Source organism: Mustela erminea, chromosome 1, assembly GCF_009829155.1.
Source record: "Mustela erminea isolate mMusErm1 chromosome 1, mMusErm1.Pri, whole genome shotgun sequence".
Lineage (NCBI taxonomy): Eukaryota > Metazoa > Chordata > Mammalia > Carnivora > Mustelidae > Mustela > Mustela erminea.
In genome coordinates this window covers 4,703,628-4,722,887 of record NC_045614.1, presented here as the reverse complement: position 1 = coordinate 4,722,887, position 19,260 = coordinate 4,703,628, and the positions used below count along the sequence as shown (strand labels likewise).

General features: G+C 51.9%; 1 protein-coding gene across 1 annotated transcript in view; it reads left to right on the top strand.

Moving 5' to 3' along the window:
• Nucleotides 1–1,541: 1,541 nt before the first annotated feature.
• Nucleotides 1,542–19,260, top strand: part of C3 (complement C3) — a 32,749-nt gene continuing 15,030 nt past the window's right edge. Inside the window, exons 1-21 of the mRNA XM_032308284.1 lie at nucleotides 1,542–1,696; nucleotides 2,096–2,288; nucleotides 2,619–2,781; nucleotides 2,879–2,949; nucleotides 4,525–4,619; nucleotides 4,706–4,788; nucleotides 4,882–4,972; nucleotides 5,114–5,216; nucleotides 5,310–5,436; nucleotides 5,677–5,792; nucleotides 5,888–6,058; nucleotides 6,450–6,659; nucleotides 6,782–6,988; nucleotides 7,344–7,502; nucleotides 7,808–7,937; nucleotides 8,206–8,277; nucleotides 8,438–8,641; nucleotides 11,778–11,886; nucleotides 12,164–12,249; nucleotides 17,332–17,474; nucleotides 17,569–17,781. Of these exons, the coding sequence (XP_032164175.1) occupies nucleotides 1,626–1,696; nucleotides 2,096–2,288; nucleotides 2,619–2,781; nucleotides 2,879–2,949; nucleotides 4,525–4,619; nucleotides 4,706–4,788; nucleotides 4,882–4,972; nucleotides 5,114–5,216; nucleotides 5,310–5,436; nucleotides 5,677–5,792; nucleotides 5,888–6,058; nucleotides 6,450–6,659; nucleotides 6,782–6,988; nucleotides 7,344–7,502; nucleotides 7,808–7,937; nucleotides 8,206–8,277; nucleotides 8,438–8,641; nucleotides 11,778–11,886; nucleotides 12,164–12,249; nucleotides 17,332–17,474; nucleotides 17,569–17,781 (2,817 nt within the window). The 5' untranslated portion in view covers nucleotides 1,542–1,625. The remainder of the gene's footprint in view (nucleotides 1,697–2,095; nucleotides 2,289–2,618; nucleotides 2,782–2,878; nucleotides 2,950–4,524; nucleotides 4,620–4,705; nucleotides 4,789–4,881; nucleotides 4,973–5,113; nucleotides 5,217–5,309; nucleotides 5,437–5,676; nucleotides 5,793–5,887; nucleotides 6,059–6,449; nucleotides 6,660–6,781; nucleotides 6,989–7,343; nucleotides 7,503–7,807; nucleotides 7,938–8,205; nucleotides 8,278–8,437; nucleotides 8,642–11,777; nucleotides 11,887–12,163; nucleotides 12,250–17,331; nucleotides 17,475–17,568; nucleotides 17,782–19,260) is intronic.

Genomic DNA, 19,260 nt, shown 5'->3' with positions numbered 1-19,260 from the left:
CCTTTGATCCAGGGTTACGTCCTTCCATGGCAAGAGCGACCCCGCGTAGTGAGCGCCATCGATAACCTCACTTTACCTGGGGAAACTGAGGCTCGGGGTGGCTATTCGTCAGGCGGCCAAAGTTTACCACTACTAGAAGGGGTGGCGGGCTCAACATTACTCACTGGAGAAAACACGGCTCGGCTCTTAACCATGCAACTGGGTCCGCGAGAAAGGCGGGTTCCTTTCGCACGCGTGCGGCGATTGCCTCAAAGAACAGGAGGCTCTCTTGGCACCGATATTAAACAATCTCTAAGGGACATTGTTTGTGAAAAAGCAAGGTGTGACCCAGGCAGGGAGACCCGGAAGTACAGGACGCAGAGAACACTGATCACTTGTTTTCAAAACTCCCGAACGCTTACCAATGCGTAAGGTGCCTCTGGAAGGAACCAGAAGTTCAACCGTACTGTGATATTTGAGACCTGGAAGTTGGCCAACAGGAAAAGGAGGAACGTGACCTTTGCCCTGTACACCTCCTTGCATCTCTTAGCCGTTGAACCATTTGAGGATATCAGGTATTCATACCAAAAAACTAAATACAATTCATAATAATAGTAATAATGACAGATTAAGAGAATGTTGATGTAAGACAGAAAAAAAGCTAGCAATGGAGACTTTGCTCAATGATGACTTTTTTTTAAAAAAGAAGATTTTATTTATTTATTTGAAAGACAAAGATCACAAATGGGCAGGGAGGCAGGCGGGGGGTGGGGGGAGCAGGCTCCCCGCCCAGCAGAGAACCCCATGCGGGGCTCGATCCCAGGACCCTGAGATCATGACCTGAGCCGAAGGCAGAGGTTTAACCCACTGAGCCACCCAAGTGCCCCAATGATGACTTTTTAAATCATCATAGTCATTCAGGCCATGTCTGTCACCTGACGAGGGTAGGTGATGAGAGTTCCAGGCTCCCCTTGCCCTAAAAAGCATGCTCCCCTGCATAGCAAACTTCTGCACATACTGCAAAGCCCAGCTGACATATCCTCTCCTCTCAGAAACCTTCCCTGACCTTCCAAGCACCAGGGTTCTTCTCCACTGGGAAGAAGAGTGGGGCACAGAGTGTCTGGGCTGGACTCTGTCCCCCACCCCCCCCAGCCTTATCCAAGCATGGAGGAAGGGCTTTCGCTACCAGCGTAGAGATGGACTGGTAGGAAGGGTTTGGTTAATAAATGCATGGCCAGAAGTGGACTGGGGATCGGGCCCCGATATCTGGGGTGGGGGACTCTCTGGTCCTCGGTATTCCTCTACTACTACGTACGTACAATGAGAGAAGTTTCACCAGCTGTCCTTGACCCTGAGGGAGGCCATGGCAAAGGGAAGGTGTGTTTGCGCTGTAGGAGGACATGCCCTTGGGTTAGTTACCCCAGGACACACCGGCCCCAGGGACTGAAAAGCTTAGGAAACGGTATTGAGAAATCTGGGGCAGCCCCAGGGAGGGGGAGGCCACCGGAGCTGTGGGCTGGGCTACGGTGGGGGTGGGGGAAGGCAGGACCCGGATAAAAGGCCCCCTCTCGCCGCCTCTGCTCATTTCCTCCCAAGCCTCTCCCTCCATCCGTCAGTCCCTCTGTCCCTCCTCGTCCCTGGGCACCATGGGGCCTGCCTTGGGCCCCAGTCTGCTGCTGCTGCTGACCAGCTTCCCCTTGGTGCTGGGGGATCCCCTGTGAGTAGTCACAACCCCTCCCCAAACATGGTCACTTCTGAAGTTGGGAGTGGGTGTTTGTGGGGTCAGGTCTCGGGAGAATTCGGGGTGCACTTGGGTGCCTGGGGAAAGAGGGGTCAGTGGGTTGGGCTGTTGATGAATTCGGGTTTCCTATGAGCTCGAGTTCAAGAGCTGGGTGTTTGTGGGATTCAGAGTTGTAATGAGGGGGTGTGCGTTTCTCAAACCAGGAGTCTGCGGGTTTGGGTGCATGTGCTGTGGTGTTCAGTGATTCTGTCGCAGTCGTGATTCAGAGGCCTCGAGATCTGACTGCGTAGACCTTGGGAGTTTCACGATGTGTGGGTGAGGATTGGGATGCCAGGTCTGTAGAATAGCATCTGCTGCCTGCGCCCGCTCCGGCAGGTTCTCCATGATCACCCCCAACATCCTGCGGCTGGGGAGCGACGAGACTGTGCTGCTGGAGGCCCACGACTGGAAAGAGAAAATTGCAGTCACGGTCACAGTCCACGACTTCCCAGCCAAGAAGCAAGTGCTGTTCAACGAGAAAACCGAGCTGAACAGCGCCAATGACTACCTGAGCGCGGTCACCATCACGGTGGGTGCACAGGCTGATGTCCACCCCCTTCCCTTTTTGAGCCCTTCCCACTTTGGAGCCCACTCCGGAGACTCCTCCTTCAATTAGCCCCTCCTATCCTGAGCCCCCTGTCTGGGTCCCCCTTCTCTGACCCCTATGGCCTCTCTAGCCCATGCTCCCTCTCCGAGTGGCCCTCCTCTCGCAGCCTGGGCACACCAGGGAGAGCAGGAGGGCTGCGCAGGGGCTATTGGTGGGTGGGGCAGCTGTGGGCCCCACCAAAGGCCTGGTGGCTGGATGTGGGCCAGGGGCCCAGAATCAGAGCCCTAATGTCCCTCTCTGGTCCACCCCTAGATCCCCAACAACAAGGATTTAATATCAGAGAAGGGAAAAAGTTTTGTGACTGTCCAGGCGGCCTTTGGGGCCACCGTGGTGGAAAAGGTGGTGCTGGTCAGCCCTCAGAGCGGGTATCTCTTCATCCAGACAGACAAGACCATCTACACCCCCGGCTCCACGGGTAATGGGAGGGGCAGCGGCTGGAGAGGGCGGGGCCCGGGCTGTGGGCAGGGGCAGGGCCTCACCCAGCGCCCCCTCTCTCTTCCACCCCCTCCCAGTCCACTATCGGATCTTCACCGTGGACAACAACCTGCTGCCGGTGGGTCGGAGTGTTATCATCGACATCCAGGTACGAGCCAGCCAGGGCCCCACAGACGCCCCGAGAAAAAACTCAAGGAGAGACCAAGAGAGAGACTCCAGAAAAGGCACACCTGACGAGACCTAAAGACAGAGAAATGTGTTAGAGGCACAAACACAGAAAGAACACTGGAGACGGGGCAGAGATCCAGGGATACCACGTGGATTCTGGCTCCAGATAAACCCCGGGTCGCTGAACCCCTTCCTGGGCCTCAGTCTTCTCATCAGAAGATTGGGGTGACACGGATAAAACCTATGTAGCTCATTCCGCCTCCTGCAGCCAGAGGGCGCCCGCGAGCATCCAACTCAGGTCCCGCCCTCCTCTACCCAGAGCCCTCCAGGTGTTCCCACCTCCCCCGGGTTAAAACTGTAAGGCCTCCTGCGGTCCCCAAAGCCCTGCGCGACCTGCCCTGTCCCCTTCCTGTCTCTTCCCCTTACTCACTCGGCTTCAGCCACATGGGCCTCCTTGCTGTATCTCCAACTGCCATGCAGGACCTGCCTCAGGTCCTTTGCACAGGCTGTTCCCCTGTACCCAGAAAACCCTCTTCCTCCAAATACCCACACTGCTTGCCCCTCGCGTCCTTCAAGTCTTTGCTCAAATGTCACCAATGTCCCAGTTTTACAGAGAAGCCTCCTTGAGCATCCTGTAAAGTTGCAACCTCCCTCCCCCTCCACCTACACACACTTGACTCTTCTCCCTTATTGTCATCTCCTCTCGGCATCCTAGCAATTGGATTTATTCATTTGCTAATTGCCCCCCCCCAACCTCCACGGAACCTAAATTCCACACGGGAAGGGATTTTTTTTTTTTTAATCTGTTCATTCAGGACCTTATCTCCTGAACCCAGCACAGTGCTTGGCATATACTAACTTAATAAAATTTACAGGGAGAAATCATGCAAAGGGAACAGGGACCAGGTTCTGACAGCCATGAGCTGATTTGGGAGTCAGTGGAATTTGTAGGAACCGGTGAACACACACTTCTAAGGGCACAGCCTCGGTCCAGTCCCAGTCCCAGTCACCCCAAACCAACAGGAATCCATTCTCCACAATTATCCCCATCTCCAGGAGGAGCCAGAGAGCCAGCTGCCCACAGGATGTCTCCTGACATTTAATTATTGGCAACAAATGAAATAACGTGGACTTGGTCGAACCACGTGGAATTGCTATCCGTGTGGGTCAAAGAGTCAAACGCAGGCAATTCTTTGTGGCCCAGATTCCCACAGGAAGGAGGTGATAAATGCTGGTTCTTGTTAGTCTCCAGACAGACCCTGATGACTGTGAACTCCTGCTTACTTTAACCACGTCCCAAGCCAGTGAAGTAGGGGCTCTATTTATCTCCTTTTTCTCCGTGGGCACATTGAGCACAGAGAAGTTAAGTAACTTGCCCAAGGTCACACAGCTCACAAATGACAGCGCGGAGATTTGAATCCAGGCTGACTGACCCAAGTCCATGTTCAAAAGCAGAAGTCATGACACACAGAGAGTGGTCAGACACAGAGAGGGAGAGGAGAGCCTGAGGGCTAAGCCTGATCTCTGAAGAGACACACCCTCCCTGTCTCCGCAGACCCCAGACGGTGTTCCCATCAAGCGGGACTTCTTGTCTTCTCTAAACCAGGCTGGCATCTTGTCAAAGTCTTGGAACATCCCGGAGTTGGTCAAGTATGTCAGGCAGTCCTGGAGGGGGTTCCCTTTCCCAAGGGAGGGCGTGGGGGCATGTGGGGCTCACCGCCCTGTCTTCCCCACAGCATGGGGCAGTGGAAGATCCAGGTCCACTACGAAGATGCCCCGCAGCAAGTCTTCTCTACTGAGTTCGAGGTGAAGGAATACGGTAAGAGGAGGAGGGTGTCTGGGTGGGGGGTCCCCGCAGCGCCAGACCCCAGGCCCCAGCGCTGGTGCCCTACTGGTATGTCTCTTCCCCCAGTGCTGCCCAGTTTTGAGGTTCACCTGGAGCCTGAAGAGAAATTCTACTATATCGATAACCAAAATGGCGTGACGGTCACCATCACAGCCAGGTGAGGGTCTGGGAATGAGGCCAGGGGGAGGGATAGGTGAGGTGAGAACCAAGTGAGCGTGCAGGGGCGCTGCGGGAGGAGCGAGTGGGCGCTGAGCATGCCTTTCGGGAGAGGAGCATCTGAGACTCTCTTGCCTCTCAGGTTCTTGTACGGGAAGAATGTGGATGGAGTAGCCTTCGTCATCTTTGGGGTCCAGGACGGTGACCACAGGATTTCTCTGGCCCAGTCCCTCAGTCGCATTAAGGTGCTCTGCTCCTCCGCGCTGTCTCCGCTCTGAACGCCCGCCCTCCCCCAGCCTCGCCCCTCCCCCTCTCTGAGACTCCTCTCCCCTCCCCAGATCAACGATGGCACTGGGGAGGCCAAGCTGAGCCGAAATGTCCTCCTAAACGGGGTGGAACCCTCCCGACAAGAAGCCTTGGTGGGGATGTCCTTGTACATTTCGGTCACTGTTGTCTTGGACTCAGGTGAGACCTGGTCTGAGGGCAGAGGCCCAGCTGAGGGGGGAGGCCCCGTTGGAGGGGGGCCCAGAATGAGGGGGGAATCCAGTCTGAAAGAGGTGGCCCAGTCTGAGGAGGGAAACTCAGAATGAAGGTGGGATTCCGTCTGAGAAGGAGGCCTAGTCTGAGGTGGGAGGCCCGGTAGGAAGGCGGGGTCCAGTCTGGAGGGGTGGCCCAGGAGCCTGCCCTCATGGCTGGCCCCCTCAGGCAGCGACATGGTGGAGGCGGAGTACAGCGGGCTCCCCATCGTGACCTCCCCCTACCAGATCCACTTCACCAAGACACCCAAGTTCTTCAAACCATCCATGCCCTTTGACTTCATGGTGAGACCCAGGGTGGACCTGTAACCCCCCAACCCGGCTCCTGGCACTGGCCCCACCTCTGGGTCCACTTCTGTGCCCTCCACCTGCCCCCACAGGTGTTCGTGACAAACCCTGATGGCTCCCCAGCCCACGGCATCCCCGTGGAGATCAAGAGTCCCTATAAAGATCAAGAGTCCAAAGACCAAGACCTGACCTCGACGCGGAATGATGGTGTGGCCATGCTGACCATGAACACACCCAAGAGCAAAGAGCCCCTGACCATCACCGTGAGTCCTCGCCCGCCTGGGGCCCCATTGCAGAGAGCCGGGCACAGAGGGTCCCTGCCCTCTGCCCCCAGCCATCCTGCCAACGGCAGAGGAGGGCCCTTTTATTTGCATAAGGGAATCATGCCATTCCTTTAAGGATATTTGCACTCACACCGAGATGTGTTCATTCTCATAGAGGGGTCCTTCTGGCTGCTCAGCTATCTTAGAAGGATCACTGTGATTATATTCAACCCACCTAGATCATCTAAAACAATCTCCCATCCTCTGATCCTTTATTTAATTCCGTTGGCAAAGTTCCTCTTGCCACAGAAAGCACCAGATTTGCAGGTCCCAGGACTTAGGACATGGACATCTTTGGGAGGCCAGTATTCATCCTTCTTTCCTTGCCCAGGTACGCACGAAGAAGGAGGGTATCCCAGAGTTTCGACAGGCCACCAGGCAAATGAAAGTGCAGCCCTACAACGCCATGGGCAACTTCAAAAACTACCTGCATCTCTCTGTGCCTCGCTCGGAGCTCAAGGCTGGGGAGACTCTCACTGTCAATTTCTACCTGCGAGTGGACCCCAGCCAGGAGCAGTCCATCACCTACTACACCTACCTGGTCTGTGGCTTGCTAGGATCCCAGGCACCCCCCTCCCCGCCGCTTCTCCAGAACCCCCAATCCCAGGTCGCCCCATCCGCCCCCCCACCTTGCTGATCTTTATACCGACCTGCCCCTCCCAGATCATGAACAAAGGGAAGATTTTGACTGTGGGCCGCCAGAAGCGGACACCTGGCCAGGACCCGGTCGTCATGTCTCTGAAAATCACTCCGCAATTCATTCCTTCCTTCCGCCTGGTGGCTTATTACACAGTCACCGGCAGCAACGGCAAGAGGGAGGTGGTGGCCGACTCCGTGTGGGTGGACGTCAAGGACTCCTGTATGGGCACGGTAAGCTTCCCAAGGCTCCCCCTTCACCCATCTTGGGACCCCCCACGTGCCGGTGCTTCCTCGGTTTCCACCTCTCTCCAGCCTTCCCAGCAGGCTCTCCACCAGGGTCAGAGCCTTCTCTGCCTGTGACCTTGCCCAGCCCCTCCTCCCCGCCAACCCCTGCTCCCGGGGGCCCTGCTCTGTTTCAGCCCCAGGGCCTCTCTTGCTCCCACACTCTCTCTCCTGGCCTTCAGCCTTGGGTCCCTCTGGCTCCCCCTTCCTCCCCTTCCTCTCCTGCCAACTGCTGCCCCCGGACTGACGGAGAAGACGCCCGGCAGCGCTGACCCCTGTCTCCTGCCCCTCCTGCTCCCCGCAGCTGGTGGTGAAAGGTGTTAGGAAGGGCGAAAGGCCGTATCTGCCTGGACAGCAGATGATGCTCAAGATCGAGGGTGACCCGGGGGCCCGAGTGGGGCTCGTGGCGGTGGACAAGGGGGTGTTCGTGTTGAACAAGAAGAACAAGCTGACTCAGAGCAAGGTGCGCCCCTGCCCCCCACCCCCGATGGCTGGGTGGAAGGCAGCAGAGGCAAAGGGGTGGCGTGGGGTTGCGGTGGCATTTGCGGGGAGGGGAGAGCACAGGAAGCGCTGTCAGGCCTGCGCTGGAAGGAGCGGACACGGCGGGTGCAGTGGGAGTGCGGTCGGTCGGGTCCACGCTGGGGGTGCTCGTGGCCACCGGCTGGCTCGCGGCTCTGAGAGGGGTCTGGGGGGAGAACCAAGGGAAGGGCGGGCGCGTGGGCCCCGGGGGGCTGGAGGCCCGCACGCGACCGCTTCCGGCCCCCGCAGATCTGGAACGTGGTGGAGAAGGCGGACATCGGCTGCACGGCGGGCAGCGGGCAGGACTACGCCGGGGTCTTCTCGGACGCGGGGCTGGCCCTCAAGACCAACAAAGAGCTGCAGACGGCCCAGAGGACCTGTGAGCGCCAGGGAGGGGGCGGCGCCGCTGCCCTCAGGCTGAGCGCGCTGGAGGGCTGGGTGCTGGGGTGGGGGGCCCGGGTTCCAGTCCGGCCTCGGCCACCACGTAGCCAGTCCCGGCTTTCCGAGCCTCGGTTTCCTCCTCTGTCGCCTGGGAGCAACAGCTCCCCTCCCCCGTGGCTACTGAGAGGGCCTGTCTGAGGGAGGAGCGCCTGGAGGGCTCCCGACCAGTCCTTGACCCATCCCGTTGGTGTCCACCTGCCCCGCAGCTCTCGAGTGCCCCAAGCCAGCCGTCCGGCGCCGCCGCTCCGTCCAGCTCATGGAGAAGAGGCTAGACAAAGGTGGGAGCCCTGGCCGCCCCCGAGCCTTGTGCAGGCCGGGGGATGGGGGGGGACCGCCAAGGGGCCTGGCCGTGGGGGCGGCCTCCCTGCCGTCTGTCCCGAGGGCCTCCGGCTCCGAGGCCGGGGCTGCGGGCGTGACGCGGGCTCTGCGCCCCGACAGCCGGCCAGTACCCGAAGGACGTGCGCATGTGCTGCACGCAAGGCATGCGGGACAACATCATGAAGTACCCCTGCGAGCGGAGGGCGCAGTTCATCGCCCACGAGGAGCAGGAGCGCTGCGTGAAGGCCTTCCTGGACTGCTGCAACTACATCACCCAGCTGCGGCTCAACTACAGCCACGACGACCCGCTGGGACTGGCCAGGAGTGAGTCTGGCTGCGGGGGGGCGGGGGGGGGGGTGCGGCCGAGATTGGACGCGGGAAGCCAGAGAAGGGAGGGGCCTGTCTGAGGGAGGAGGCGTGTCTGAGCTGGGAGGGGGCCTGTCTGAGGGAGGAGGCCCCTTCAGAGGGGAGAGGAAGCGTCTGTCTGAGATGGGTTTTCAGCTTGCATTTACCAAAGAAAACTAATTTATGGTGCTTTCCAAAGAGGTGCTAACTCAATGCCTAACAACCTTTGTGGCTTCATTTTCATTCATTCATTCATTCATTCATTCATTCAGTTCTGGGTAAGACCAAATGTGTACCCACTTGAAGGTTTACATCTCAGGCCGAATAAATCCTAAGCAAAGCGGAGAGAGATTTCTCTTGCAATAACCCCACTTAAAGCAGGCCACAGCAGCCGAGGGGTCTGGCGTGGTCTAACTGCCCTTTGCTGAGAGGCTTTGAGCCCCCTGAGGCCTGATCCCTCCTTTTCAAAAATGCTTTTTAAAAATGGGTCTTGACTGGGGGAAAAATCTCTCTGCTGGGACAGGCGCTGGCGAAACTGAACCCAGGGACAGCGGTCGGCGAGCAGCACAGGACCTTTTGTGAGGGTCACCTTGACAAATTCCCAGCTCCTCCCAGCCTTTCCGGATTGTTCTTTTTAACCATTTTATGCAGAGCATTCGCTGCCCTGGTAATCATTTTACCTGGTCCTTGGAAGCCTTCTTTTGTACATCCCACTGTTTTCTTTTTTTAAAGATTTATTTATTTATTTATTTGACAGAGATCACAAGGAGGCAGAGAGGCAGGCAGAGAGAGAGGGGGAAGCAGGCTCCGTGCTGAGCAGAGAGCCTGATTCAGGGCTTGATCCCAGGACCCTGAGGTCATGACCTGAGCCGAAGGCAGCGGCTTAACCCACTGAGCCACCCAGGCGCCCCATCCCACTGCTTTCATGGGGGACCAGAAATTGTGTCCTTCAAACTGGGCTCCAAGAAAGGCCCATGTGAGCGGCTCTTAAGATAGAGGGAACTTACCTTATTAACTACCGGATGAAAAGTCCTGTAAAGAGCATACCTTTGCTTAAAAACTGAAGAAGAAGGGGAAATTTCACAGCAGTACGCTGCCTGATCAAAGCAAAACTAACCCTTTTTTTTTTCTTTCTTTCAATAGTCTCCAACAGAAAAAGGGAAAACAGGCCTAAAAACCTTTTCTTCCCCCTGAACTGTGTGAGGACCCACCACCCCCAACTAGCTCAGTGTGGATTTCCTAGAAGCAGAGATATTCTCCCAGAAAACCCAGCACAGACACCAGAATTAGGACATTAACGTGGACTCGTCACCACCAAACCTTCTAGCCCCAATCACGTCGCTTTGGTCTGGTCTGGTTTGGGTTTGTGTCCTTTACAAGAACAGGATCTGGTCCAGATTCGGACGTCCTATTTGCTGGTGGGGGTCTCCTTAGCATCCTTAGATCTGCCCAGCCCCTGTCAGAGAGTCCATCGTGCAGCGACTCTCATGTCCAACTGTTTTGGGGGCCCATCCCTCAGTTTGGGTTGGCTCAGTGTTTCCTCATAATCACGTTCAGCTTTTGCATTTTCGACAGCTCTGTCACAAAAGAGACATTGTGGCCTTGTTAATGCATCGTATCCGGGGCCTTATGACCTTGATTTTGTCCCATTGTTGGTGATGCGACCCTTGATCACTTGGCTAAGGCCGTGTGTGCTGGGTTGCTTCACTGTAAAGTTCCCTTTGTTTGCTTACAGTTGCTTTTGAAACTTCTTTTTGCTATCAGATCGTGGCAAAATTCAAGCCAAGGGAAATATTCCCCAAATCAATTTTTACTTAGCCTGAATGACAGCAGGGAGGGGACTCCTTATGTGGGAACACGTATTTTTTTTTGTGCACACTTATATTTTTATTAATTTTTTTGCTCTTTATAGGCAATCACTTCTTAAAGGCAGACATTGCCAAAGTGGGCAGATATTTCTAAATTCTTTTAGCTGGAAGGCTAGCACTCCCTCCACCAACGCCGCTAAAAAAGAACCACAGATTTCCAACGCACGTGAACAGAGGCCTCTCCCTTCAATCTGTGTGAAATATACTAACCCAGGCTCACTGCCTTCTACTCCAGTGAGCTACAGAAGTCCTTGCTCAAAGAGGAAAATTAGACAAAAAATATCCCATCTACCAGCATCGGGCTTATGCACGCTTGGGTGTTTTCATTCCTTAACATCGTGCACATTTTTTTTTTCTTTTTAGCCAATTGGGGGTGAGACAGAGTTGTTCACGTGTCCATACCCCAAAGGCACTTTGATGTTATTCCAGAACATGGGTGGACTGAGGTATCAGCGGGCTTCACCTATTTTATTTCGCAGACCCAGAGCCGAATTACAGTCTGCCCATCATGTTTTAAAGAAAGTCCAGACAGAGTTGGACCCTCGGCCAGCCCCACCCCATCTACTTGCTGATGGTGTCAGCCAGGCTTGAAAAGGTCACCCCCTCCACACCCCCTCACCATCAGGTCTGGGGCATCTGTGGAGTCTGCCGTTTTCTCTTCAGGACCGTCACCATCAGATGTGGCAGGCACGGGGCCTGGGAGCTACCGGGCTTAGAGAGAGAGGCTCAAGCGTGTGCTTTCAAGCCTATGAAAATTGGGGGAGGGGTACATCATATAACCAGCCTGGATTATTTTTGCCTTCATACCGATACAATTGTAAAATGTAATTTTTTTAAAATTTTTTGGGAATTTGACCCTTTATTTTTTTTTTATTTTTTTAAAGATATTATTTTTTTATTTGACAGAGAGAGATCACAAGTAGGCAGAGAGGCAGGCAGAGAGAGAGCAAGGGACGCAGGCTCCCTGCTGAGCAGAGAGCCCGATGCGGGGCTCGATCCCAGGACCCTGAGATCATGACCTGAGCCGAAGGCAGCGGCTTAACCCACTGAGCCACCCAGGCGCCCTGTAAAATGTAATTTTTAATAGTGTTTTTATGGAGGGAAGAGTCACAAATTTAAACACACCTGGGCTCCCTCCTCCAAAGCCATCGCGCGGCCATGGGTGAGTTCTGCTGTTAGGACAGTGGAGAGATGGGTCTGTTCTAAACCCCTCGCTCCCCTCCCCACCCCCACCCCCTGCCTCCCAGGTGACACGGATGAGGACATTATCCCGGAAGAGGAGATCATTTCCCGAAGCCAGTTCCCTGAGAGCTGGCTGTGGACCGTAGAGAATCTCGATGAACCTGAGAAAAATGGGTAAGGCCGAGATACCCCCCCTTCAACCCGCCCCCCAGACCAGTTCCTACAGCATCCCAGACTGGATCCACTTCATTTGCATGCGCCCCAACCCCCCACTTTTCTGGAGTCGCTGTGCAACCCCACAACCCAGCCTAGAAAAATTGAGAGTCAGGCTACTTACCTTTGTCCAGCCACGAGCCCCTCCACCTCTTCCCTGGGGACCCCTCGATCCTTGCTCTCTCCCACACCCCGGACACCTGTCTTCTAAGGCTCCCACGTCTCCCTCCCCATCCAGAATCTCCACGAAGACCATGAATGTGTTTTTGAAAGATTCCATCACCACTTGGGAGATTCTGGCTGTGAGCTTGTCGAAGAGCAAAGGTGAGAGAAGGTGGTGGGGTCCCATCCTCGGGAGGCGGGGACTCCGAGGCCACTGGGCATTTCCTCATCCCATCCAGAGAGATCTCCATTTCTTGGTGGCTAGAGGAGGGTCAGATCCTACTCTGTGGGTGACATAGCCCAGTGCTTTTTGTAGATAGACTTTACTTTGAGAGCGGGTTTTAGGTTCATGGGAAAATTGAGGGGAAGGTACAAAGATCCCACACACACCCCTATGCCACCTCCCCGCATACCCAGCATCCCACCCCTGCACGGTGTATTTTTAACACGGGCACATCAGCGTCACCCTAAGTTCATGGCTGATGTTAGGGTTCAATCTATATAGGTTTTGGACAAAGTTATAAGGACGTATATCCACCACTGCAGTATCACACAGAATAATTTGCAACCACAAACACCCTTGAGGGGTGATGTCGATAGGACGGTGGGTAGAGCGATTAAGAAAACACAGAAGAGGAAGCAGAATGAAATGCGTGATTGGAACATCGGTGGTCGGATTAGGAAACCTGGCTGTCCCAGGGCTGCCGCCCTGACGGTCTTGAGCAGGGCAAGGAGAGGGGTGCACTAACTTTAAGCGCCAATTTTAAGTGTGCTCCCCAAAACTCGGATGCCCAGATAAGTAATATTTTCATGCAATCATTTTTTTTTCATATAAAAAAAAATTCATGGTGAACAAAATATCTACATTTTAAATAGAAGCCAGGGCTGCACCAAGCCGTACTGGAGTTTGAGGCAAGAGGAAGAAGAGCAGGGAGAGGGGAAGAGGGAGAGGCAGACTCCCCACTGAGCAGGTCGCCTGATGCAGGACCCTGAGATCATGACCTTGAGCCAAAGGCAGACCCTCAACCGACTCAGCCCCCTTAGGTGCTCCAAAAGCCACAGTTTAGATCCTTGTCCTAAAAGCACGTTTCCTGAACCACTAGCCATCTGGCAAAGGTGCTTTACCTGGGTGTCTGTTAGAAATTCAGAATCACGGACCCCACTCCTGACCTGCTGACTCAGAACCTGCACTTTAATGTGGTCCCTTGGTGGTGGGGGGGGTGTCTGTTGCATGTAGAGCCACTGGTCTGGTTCCAAGCTGAATGGTTCTCTGTGGTGGGGCCCTGCCCTGGGTGTTGTAGGATGTTGAACAGGATTCACAGCTTCTACCCGCTAGATTCCACTAGCACAAACTGCCCCCCCATTGTGACATGTCCCCAAAATGTCCCCCAGAAGTTGCCCAATGTCCGCTGGACGGGATGTGGTGCAGAATCCTACAGGGCCCTATGGTTTTTGGATTCCGCTCTCTGTGTCCTTGTGACACCTTCTTGATGTCACTGTCTCCGCAGGCACAATTTTAACTCTCCACACATTAGCTCTGTCAATGCTCACAACCACCCTATGTGCGTAGTACTAGTGTTTGCCTACAAATGAGGATATGAAGCCAGGGAAGGAAGGTGACTTGCCAAAGACCACTGGGGGATGAACCTTCCAGAAACCCCATCTTAGAGCTTCGGAGTAAATATGGTAGCATTGTAACCAACAAAACCTGGAAATTCCAGACTCCTGAGCTCCTATGAATTCAAGAGTCAAGGTTATAAGCAGGGAGCTTCCCAAGCTTAAATGCCTGGGCTCAAATCCCAGGTCTTCCTGTAGAGAGCTGCGTGGCCTGAGTCGAGTTACTCAACCTCTCTGTGCTCATCCATAAAACGGGCACAATAGAAATAGTACCTACTCACTGTGTTATTGGGATGACTCTATGAGTTAATACACAGGAAACCCTTATAATGGTGCCTGTCATATTACAGAGATCCGATGTGTGTGGGTTATTTTTGGAGCCAAACATATTTTGAAGGCCAAAGGGTAAATGCTTTTCGGACACACAGGGATGCTTCCTCAAATCCCACAAATCATGCACCAGAAGTCAGTCATCTTTATTTTTTTAATAAATAGATTTTTAAAAAGACAGTTTTAAGTGTACAGAAACAATTGAGCAAAAAGCAGATAGTTGACACACACCCCACCACTTCTCCCAACTCCCATTTTTAACCTCTATTTGCATTAGAGTGCTACATCTGCTACAACTGATGGGGCCATACGGATACATTATTTTTGTTGTTGTTTAAGATTTATTTATTTGAGAGAGAGAGAGTGTGTGTGACCCTGAGATCATGACCGGAGCCGAAATCAAGAGTCGGACGCACCGACTGAGCCCCGCAGGTGGTCCTGGGTACATTATTATTAACTGTAGCCAATAAATAGCTTAGTGCTCCCCTTCGGTGTTGTACCTTCTGGGGGTTTGGACCAACCTGTAACAATACGTAGCCGCCGTACCGGTATCACCTAAAGAAGTTGTCTCACTGCCTTAAAAGTAACACGGACAGTGTGTCAGAAGTCGTTCCTCTTTTGGTTCTCTTTCGGTCCTTCCATCTTGTTCAAAGGGGAGCGTTCAGTCTGGGCCAAGCATGCCTTCATCTCTCCTGCTCTCGTTCAACAACTTTGATCGGCAAGGAGAGGGGAGCCAGTGCGACTTTGTGCGCGAGCTAACCAGTATCCAACAAAACCATTTTTGCTTTCCTCGAGGGAACCTCCTATTTATGGTGCAAAAGCTGCTGTTTCACACACCATAGTAAATTAAATTTGAGTTTAAAAATGTAGAAACAGGCCGCCTGGTTGGTTCAGTGGGGTAAGCCGCTGCCTTCAGCTCAGATCATGATCTCAGGGTCCTGAGATCGAGTCCCGCATCGGGCTTTCTGCTCGGCAGGGATCCTGCTTCCCTCTCTCTCTCTCTGCCTGCCTCTCTGCCTACTTGTGATCTCTCTCTGCCAAATAAATAAATAAAATCTTTTTTAAAATGTAGAAACAGGGGCATCTGGCTGGCTCAGTCGGTGGAACGTGCCACTCTTGACCTTGGGGATGCAAGTTCGAGCCCCAGGCTGGATGTAGAGATGACTAAAAAATAAACTCAAAAAAACGTAAAAACAAATAGTAGATAAGAAATGGTAAATAGCTCCATGATTAAAGCAGACATCACAAAGACAATGAACAGGGTTAGGGTTAGGAAATAAGAATTTCGTTCAAGCCTCTGATAATTTTTTTTCACCACTGAAGAATAAGGCAAAAAATCTTAATAGATGTCTTAGTGTAATATTATTTTTATTTGTTTGGTTTTTTTTAGCATAACAGTATTTTCAATATGATGTTTTTGTAAATGTTGCTCGCATCAGCCCTTTGCTTGAATTTATTTCATTTTTTTAAAGATTTTATTTAGTCATTTGACAGAGAGAGAGAGAGCACAAGCAGAGGGAGAGACAGAAGCAGGCTCCCGGCAAAGCAGGGAAAGCCCGAAATGGGACTTGATCCCAGGACTCTGGGATCACGACCTGAGAGGGAGGCAGTGACTTAACCCACTGAGCCACCCAGGCGTTCCCTTTCGCTTGAATTTAATGCAGTAACCGTGACAATGCAAATAACCATTGTTTCTGGCATCATTTTCACTTCCTGTATATCGGCCCTGTCCATCGGAAATACAGTGCAAGCTATGCAATTTTAAATTTTCTGGTAGTCCCATAGAAAAGGAGTAGGCGAGGGGCACCTGGCTGGCTCAGTTCTCAGAGCGTGCAACTCTTGTTCTCAGGGTCATGAGTTCAAGCCCCACGCTGGGCATGGAGCCTACTTGAAAAAATATCCATTTTAGGGGTGCCTGGGTGGCTCAGTGGGTTAAAGCTTCTGCCTTTGGCTCAGGTCATGATCCCAGGGTCCTGGGATCGAGCCCGGAATCGGGAATCTCTGCTCAGCGGGGAGTCTCTCTCTCTGCCTGCCTCTCTGCCTACTTGTGATCTCTGTCAAGTAAATAAGTAAATAAAATATTTTTTAAAATCCATTTTATTATATATTTTCCATAACTAAATATATCCAAAATCTTATTCTTTCAACATTTTTTATTCTTTCACTTTGTAAACATTCTCTCATTTTGTAAACATCTATGAATCACTGTCACACTAATAATAATGTTACAAGGATACATCTGTTAATACTTAAGAACGACCTATTAACATCTCAAAATTATGAATGATCATTTTACCACTGTTTGTACTAAGGCTTCGAAATCTAGTACTTATTTTATACCTGCAGAGCATCTCAATGGCAGTGCTTTCTTTCTTTCTTTCTTTCTTTTTTAAAGATTTTACTTTTTCTTTTAAGCCGTCTCTTCACCTGACATGGGTCTCAAACTCACAGCCCCGAGATCAACAGTCACATGCTTCCCTCACTGAGCCGGCCAGGTGCCCCTAGCCTTTCACTGTTCCTACTTTGATCTTATTTTAGGATTTGTAAAATGTACAGCTGAAAAGGTAGATTGGCCATCCAAGCTGGCCCAAACATACGTTAAAAAATTTTCCAGGGGCACCTGGGTGGCTCAGTGGGTTAAGCCTCTGCCTTCTGCTCGGGTCATGATCCCAGGGTCCTGGGATCGAGCCCCGCATCGGGCACTCTGCTCAGCAGGGGAGTGTGCTTCTCCCTTCTCTTCTGCCTGCCTCTCTCTGCCTGCTTGTGCGTTCTCTCTCTCTCTGTCAAGTAAGTAAATAAAATCTTTTTTTAAAAAAAGTTTTCCAATCGCTAAATGAAGCATCATTTTCTACATTGAGATATTATTCACTTACCACAAAAGTCACCCTTTTAAAGTGTACAATGCAGGGGGTTGTGATATATTCACAACGAGGCATCAGTTGTTAAGTTTAGATCTGCATGAAGTGAAATGACCTAAAAGTAGGAGTCCAGTTCCCACTGGAGCTAGCCACAATCCAAGTGCCCAGTGACCACCTCCACCTTGGGCTACCACTTTGGAGAGCACAGATACAGACTTGAGTTCTTCCCACCTGCACACACCTGGGAACAAAAGAAAATGGAAACAGCCCCATCCCAGCAATTTCCAGCTGCCACCACCTCTGGGAAATGGATCACCGTTGAAGCTGTTCAGTCTGTGGCCTTCTACAACCACAGGCTGAACTTGGCACAGCTCCAGCAGGCAGGGATAGCACTGTGAGGCCGTCTGCCTCCTTCCCTTGACACTCCTCTCCCGGGCAGGGATCTGCGTGGCTGACCCCTATGAGGTCGTGGTGATGCAAGACTTCTTCATTGACCTGCGGCTACCCTACTCTGTCGTGCGTAACGAGCAGGTGGAGATCCGAGCCGTGCTCTACAATTACCAGGAAACGATGAAAATCAAGGTGGGTCCCTGGGGCGGCAGAGGCATGATGGAGAGCTGGGGGTGGGAGTCTGTGGCACATGCCTTTGACTGACACTCTCCCCCACCCCCTCCAGGTCAGGGTGGAACTGCTCTACAATCCAGCCTTCTGCAGCCTGGCCACCGCCAAGAAGCGCTACCTTCAGACTATAGAAATCCCACCCAAGTCCTCAGTCGCCGTGCCTTATATCATTGTGCCTCTGAAGCTCGGCCTGCATGAGGTGGAGGTCAAGGCTGCCGTCTACAACTATGTAATCAGCGATGGTGTCAAGAAGACCTTGAAGGTCGTGGTGAGTCCTTGGGGCCCCTGCTGCCCCTTGTCCCTCAGGAGAATCTTCTCTCTCTCCTTTGCTGTCAATCCAGGTTGGAGACCCAGACTCTGAGACACTAAGAGTGTCCAGTGTCCAGCTTAGGAAATTTAGGAGTCCTATAGGTTTAGATGCTGGGCCGGGATTAGGGGCAGTGAGTGAGGACTTTTAGGGCGCACCAAAAAACTTAGTCATAAAAACCAATGGTACATTTTTAAGTGAAAATGTATTTTAATATCAAATTTTTAATTTTTTGATATTTAATATCAAATATGATTTTTTAAAAAGATTTATTTACTTGACAGAGAGAGGCACACACAGAGGGGACACAGGCAGGGGGAAATGGGAGAGGGAGAAGCAGGCTTCCCACCAAGCAAGGAGTCTGGTGCAGGACTCGATCCCAGGACCCTGAGATCATGACCTGAGCAGAAGGCAGACGCTTAATGACTGAGCCACCCAGGCACCCCTTGATTATGATATTTTTAACACATTTCAGTATATAGGAGTTTTCTTTTGACCTTAAAAATTGGAGAAAACATATTTCACAAAATTTTTAAAAAGATTTTATATATTTATTTGACAGCATAAGTAGGCAGAGAGGCAGGCAGAGGGAGAAGGAGAAGCCCCCCCCCCCCACCAACCAAAGCAGGGGTTGATTCCAGGACTCTGGCATCAGGACCTGAGCAGAAGGCAGACGTCTAACTGACTGAGCCACCCAGGCGTCCCACACAAAACAAATTTTAGAAAGCAGTAACATACAATGTGAGAACATAAGAACTTCTAGTTTAACATATGGTTTTTATCCTTAATATATATGTTAACACTTACATTTCTACTCTTTCCTACAGTGACAAACATTCGCCAATATAATAGGAGATCAAGTCGTTAATAAAAATAAAAGTCTCCTATCATCTTTTATTAATATTTTCAAACAAAATGTGAGATCATAAATAAGAGAGACAACATTTTAATACAGTGTTGTAAGGAATCAAAATTCATGTCAAAAAATTAATGATAAACAAAAGATCAAAGTGTTAAACAGAGAGGATCTAATAGTATCAAGTCAACCAACATTTGGCTTTCCCAAATCTAAAGGGAAAATATGGCCCCCATATATGTGTCTTTTTTTTTTTTTTTTTTTTTTAAATATTTATTTATTTATTTGACACAGAGAGATCACAAGTAGGCAGAGAGGCAGGCAGAGAGAGAGAGGAGGAAGCAGGCTCCCTGCCGAGCAGAGAGCCCGATGCGGGACTCGATCTCAGGACCCTGAGATCATGACCTGAGCCGAAGGCAGCGGCTTAACCCACTGAGCCACCCAGGCGCCCTATGTGTCTTTTTTTAATGGTTAAAATTAATGGTTAATTTTCCCCCAAAATGTTAAAGTAGTTGAAAAAATACTGAAACACTGAAAAGCAAATGCTTTAAAACTGACAGTGCTATTTTATAGTGAAATGTCTT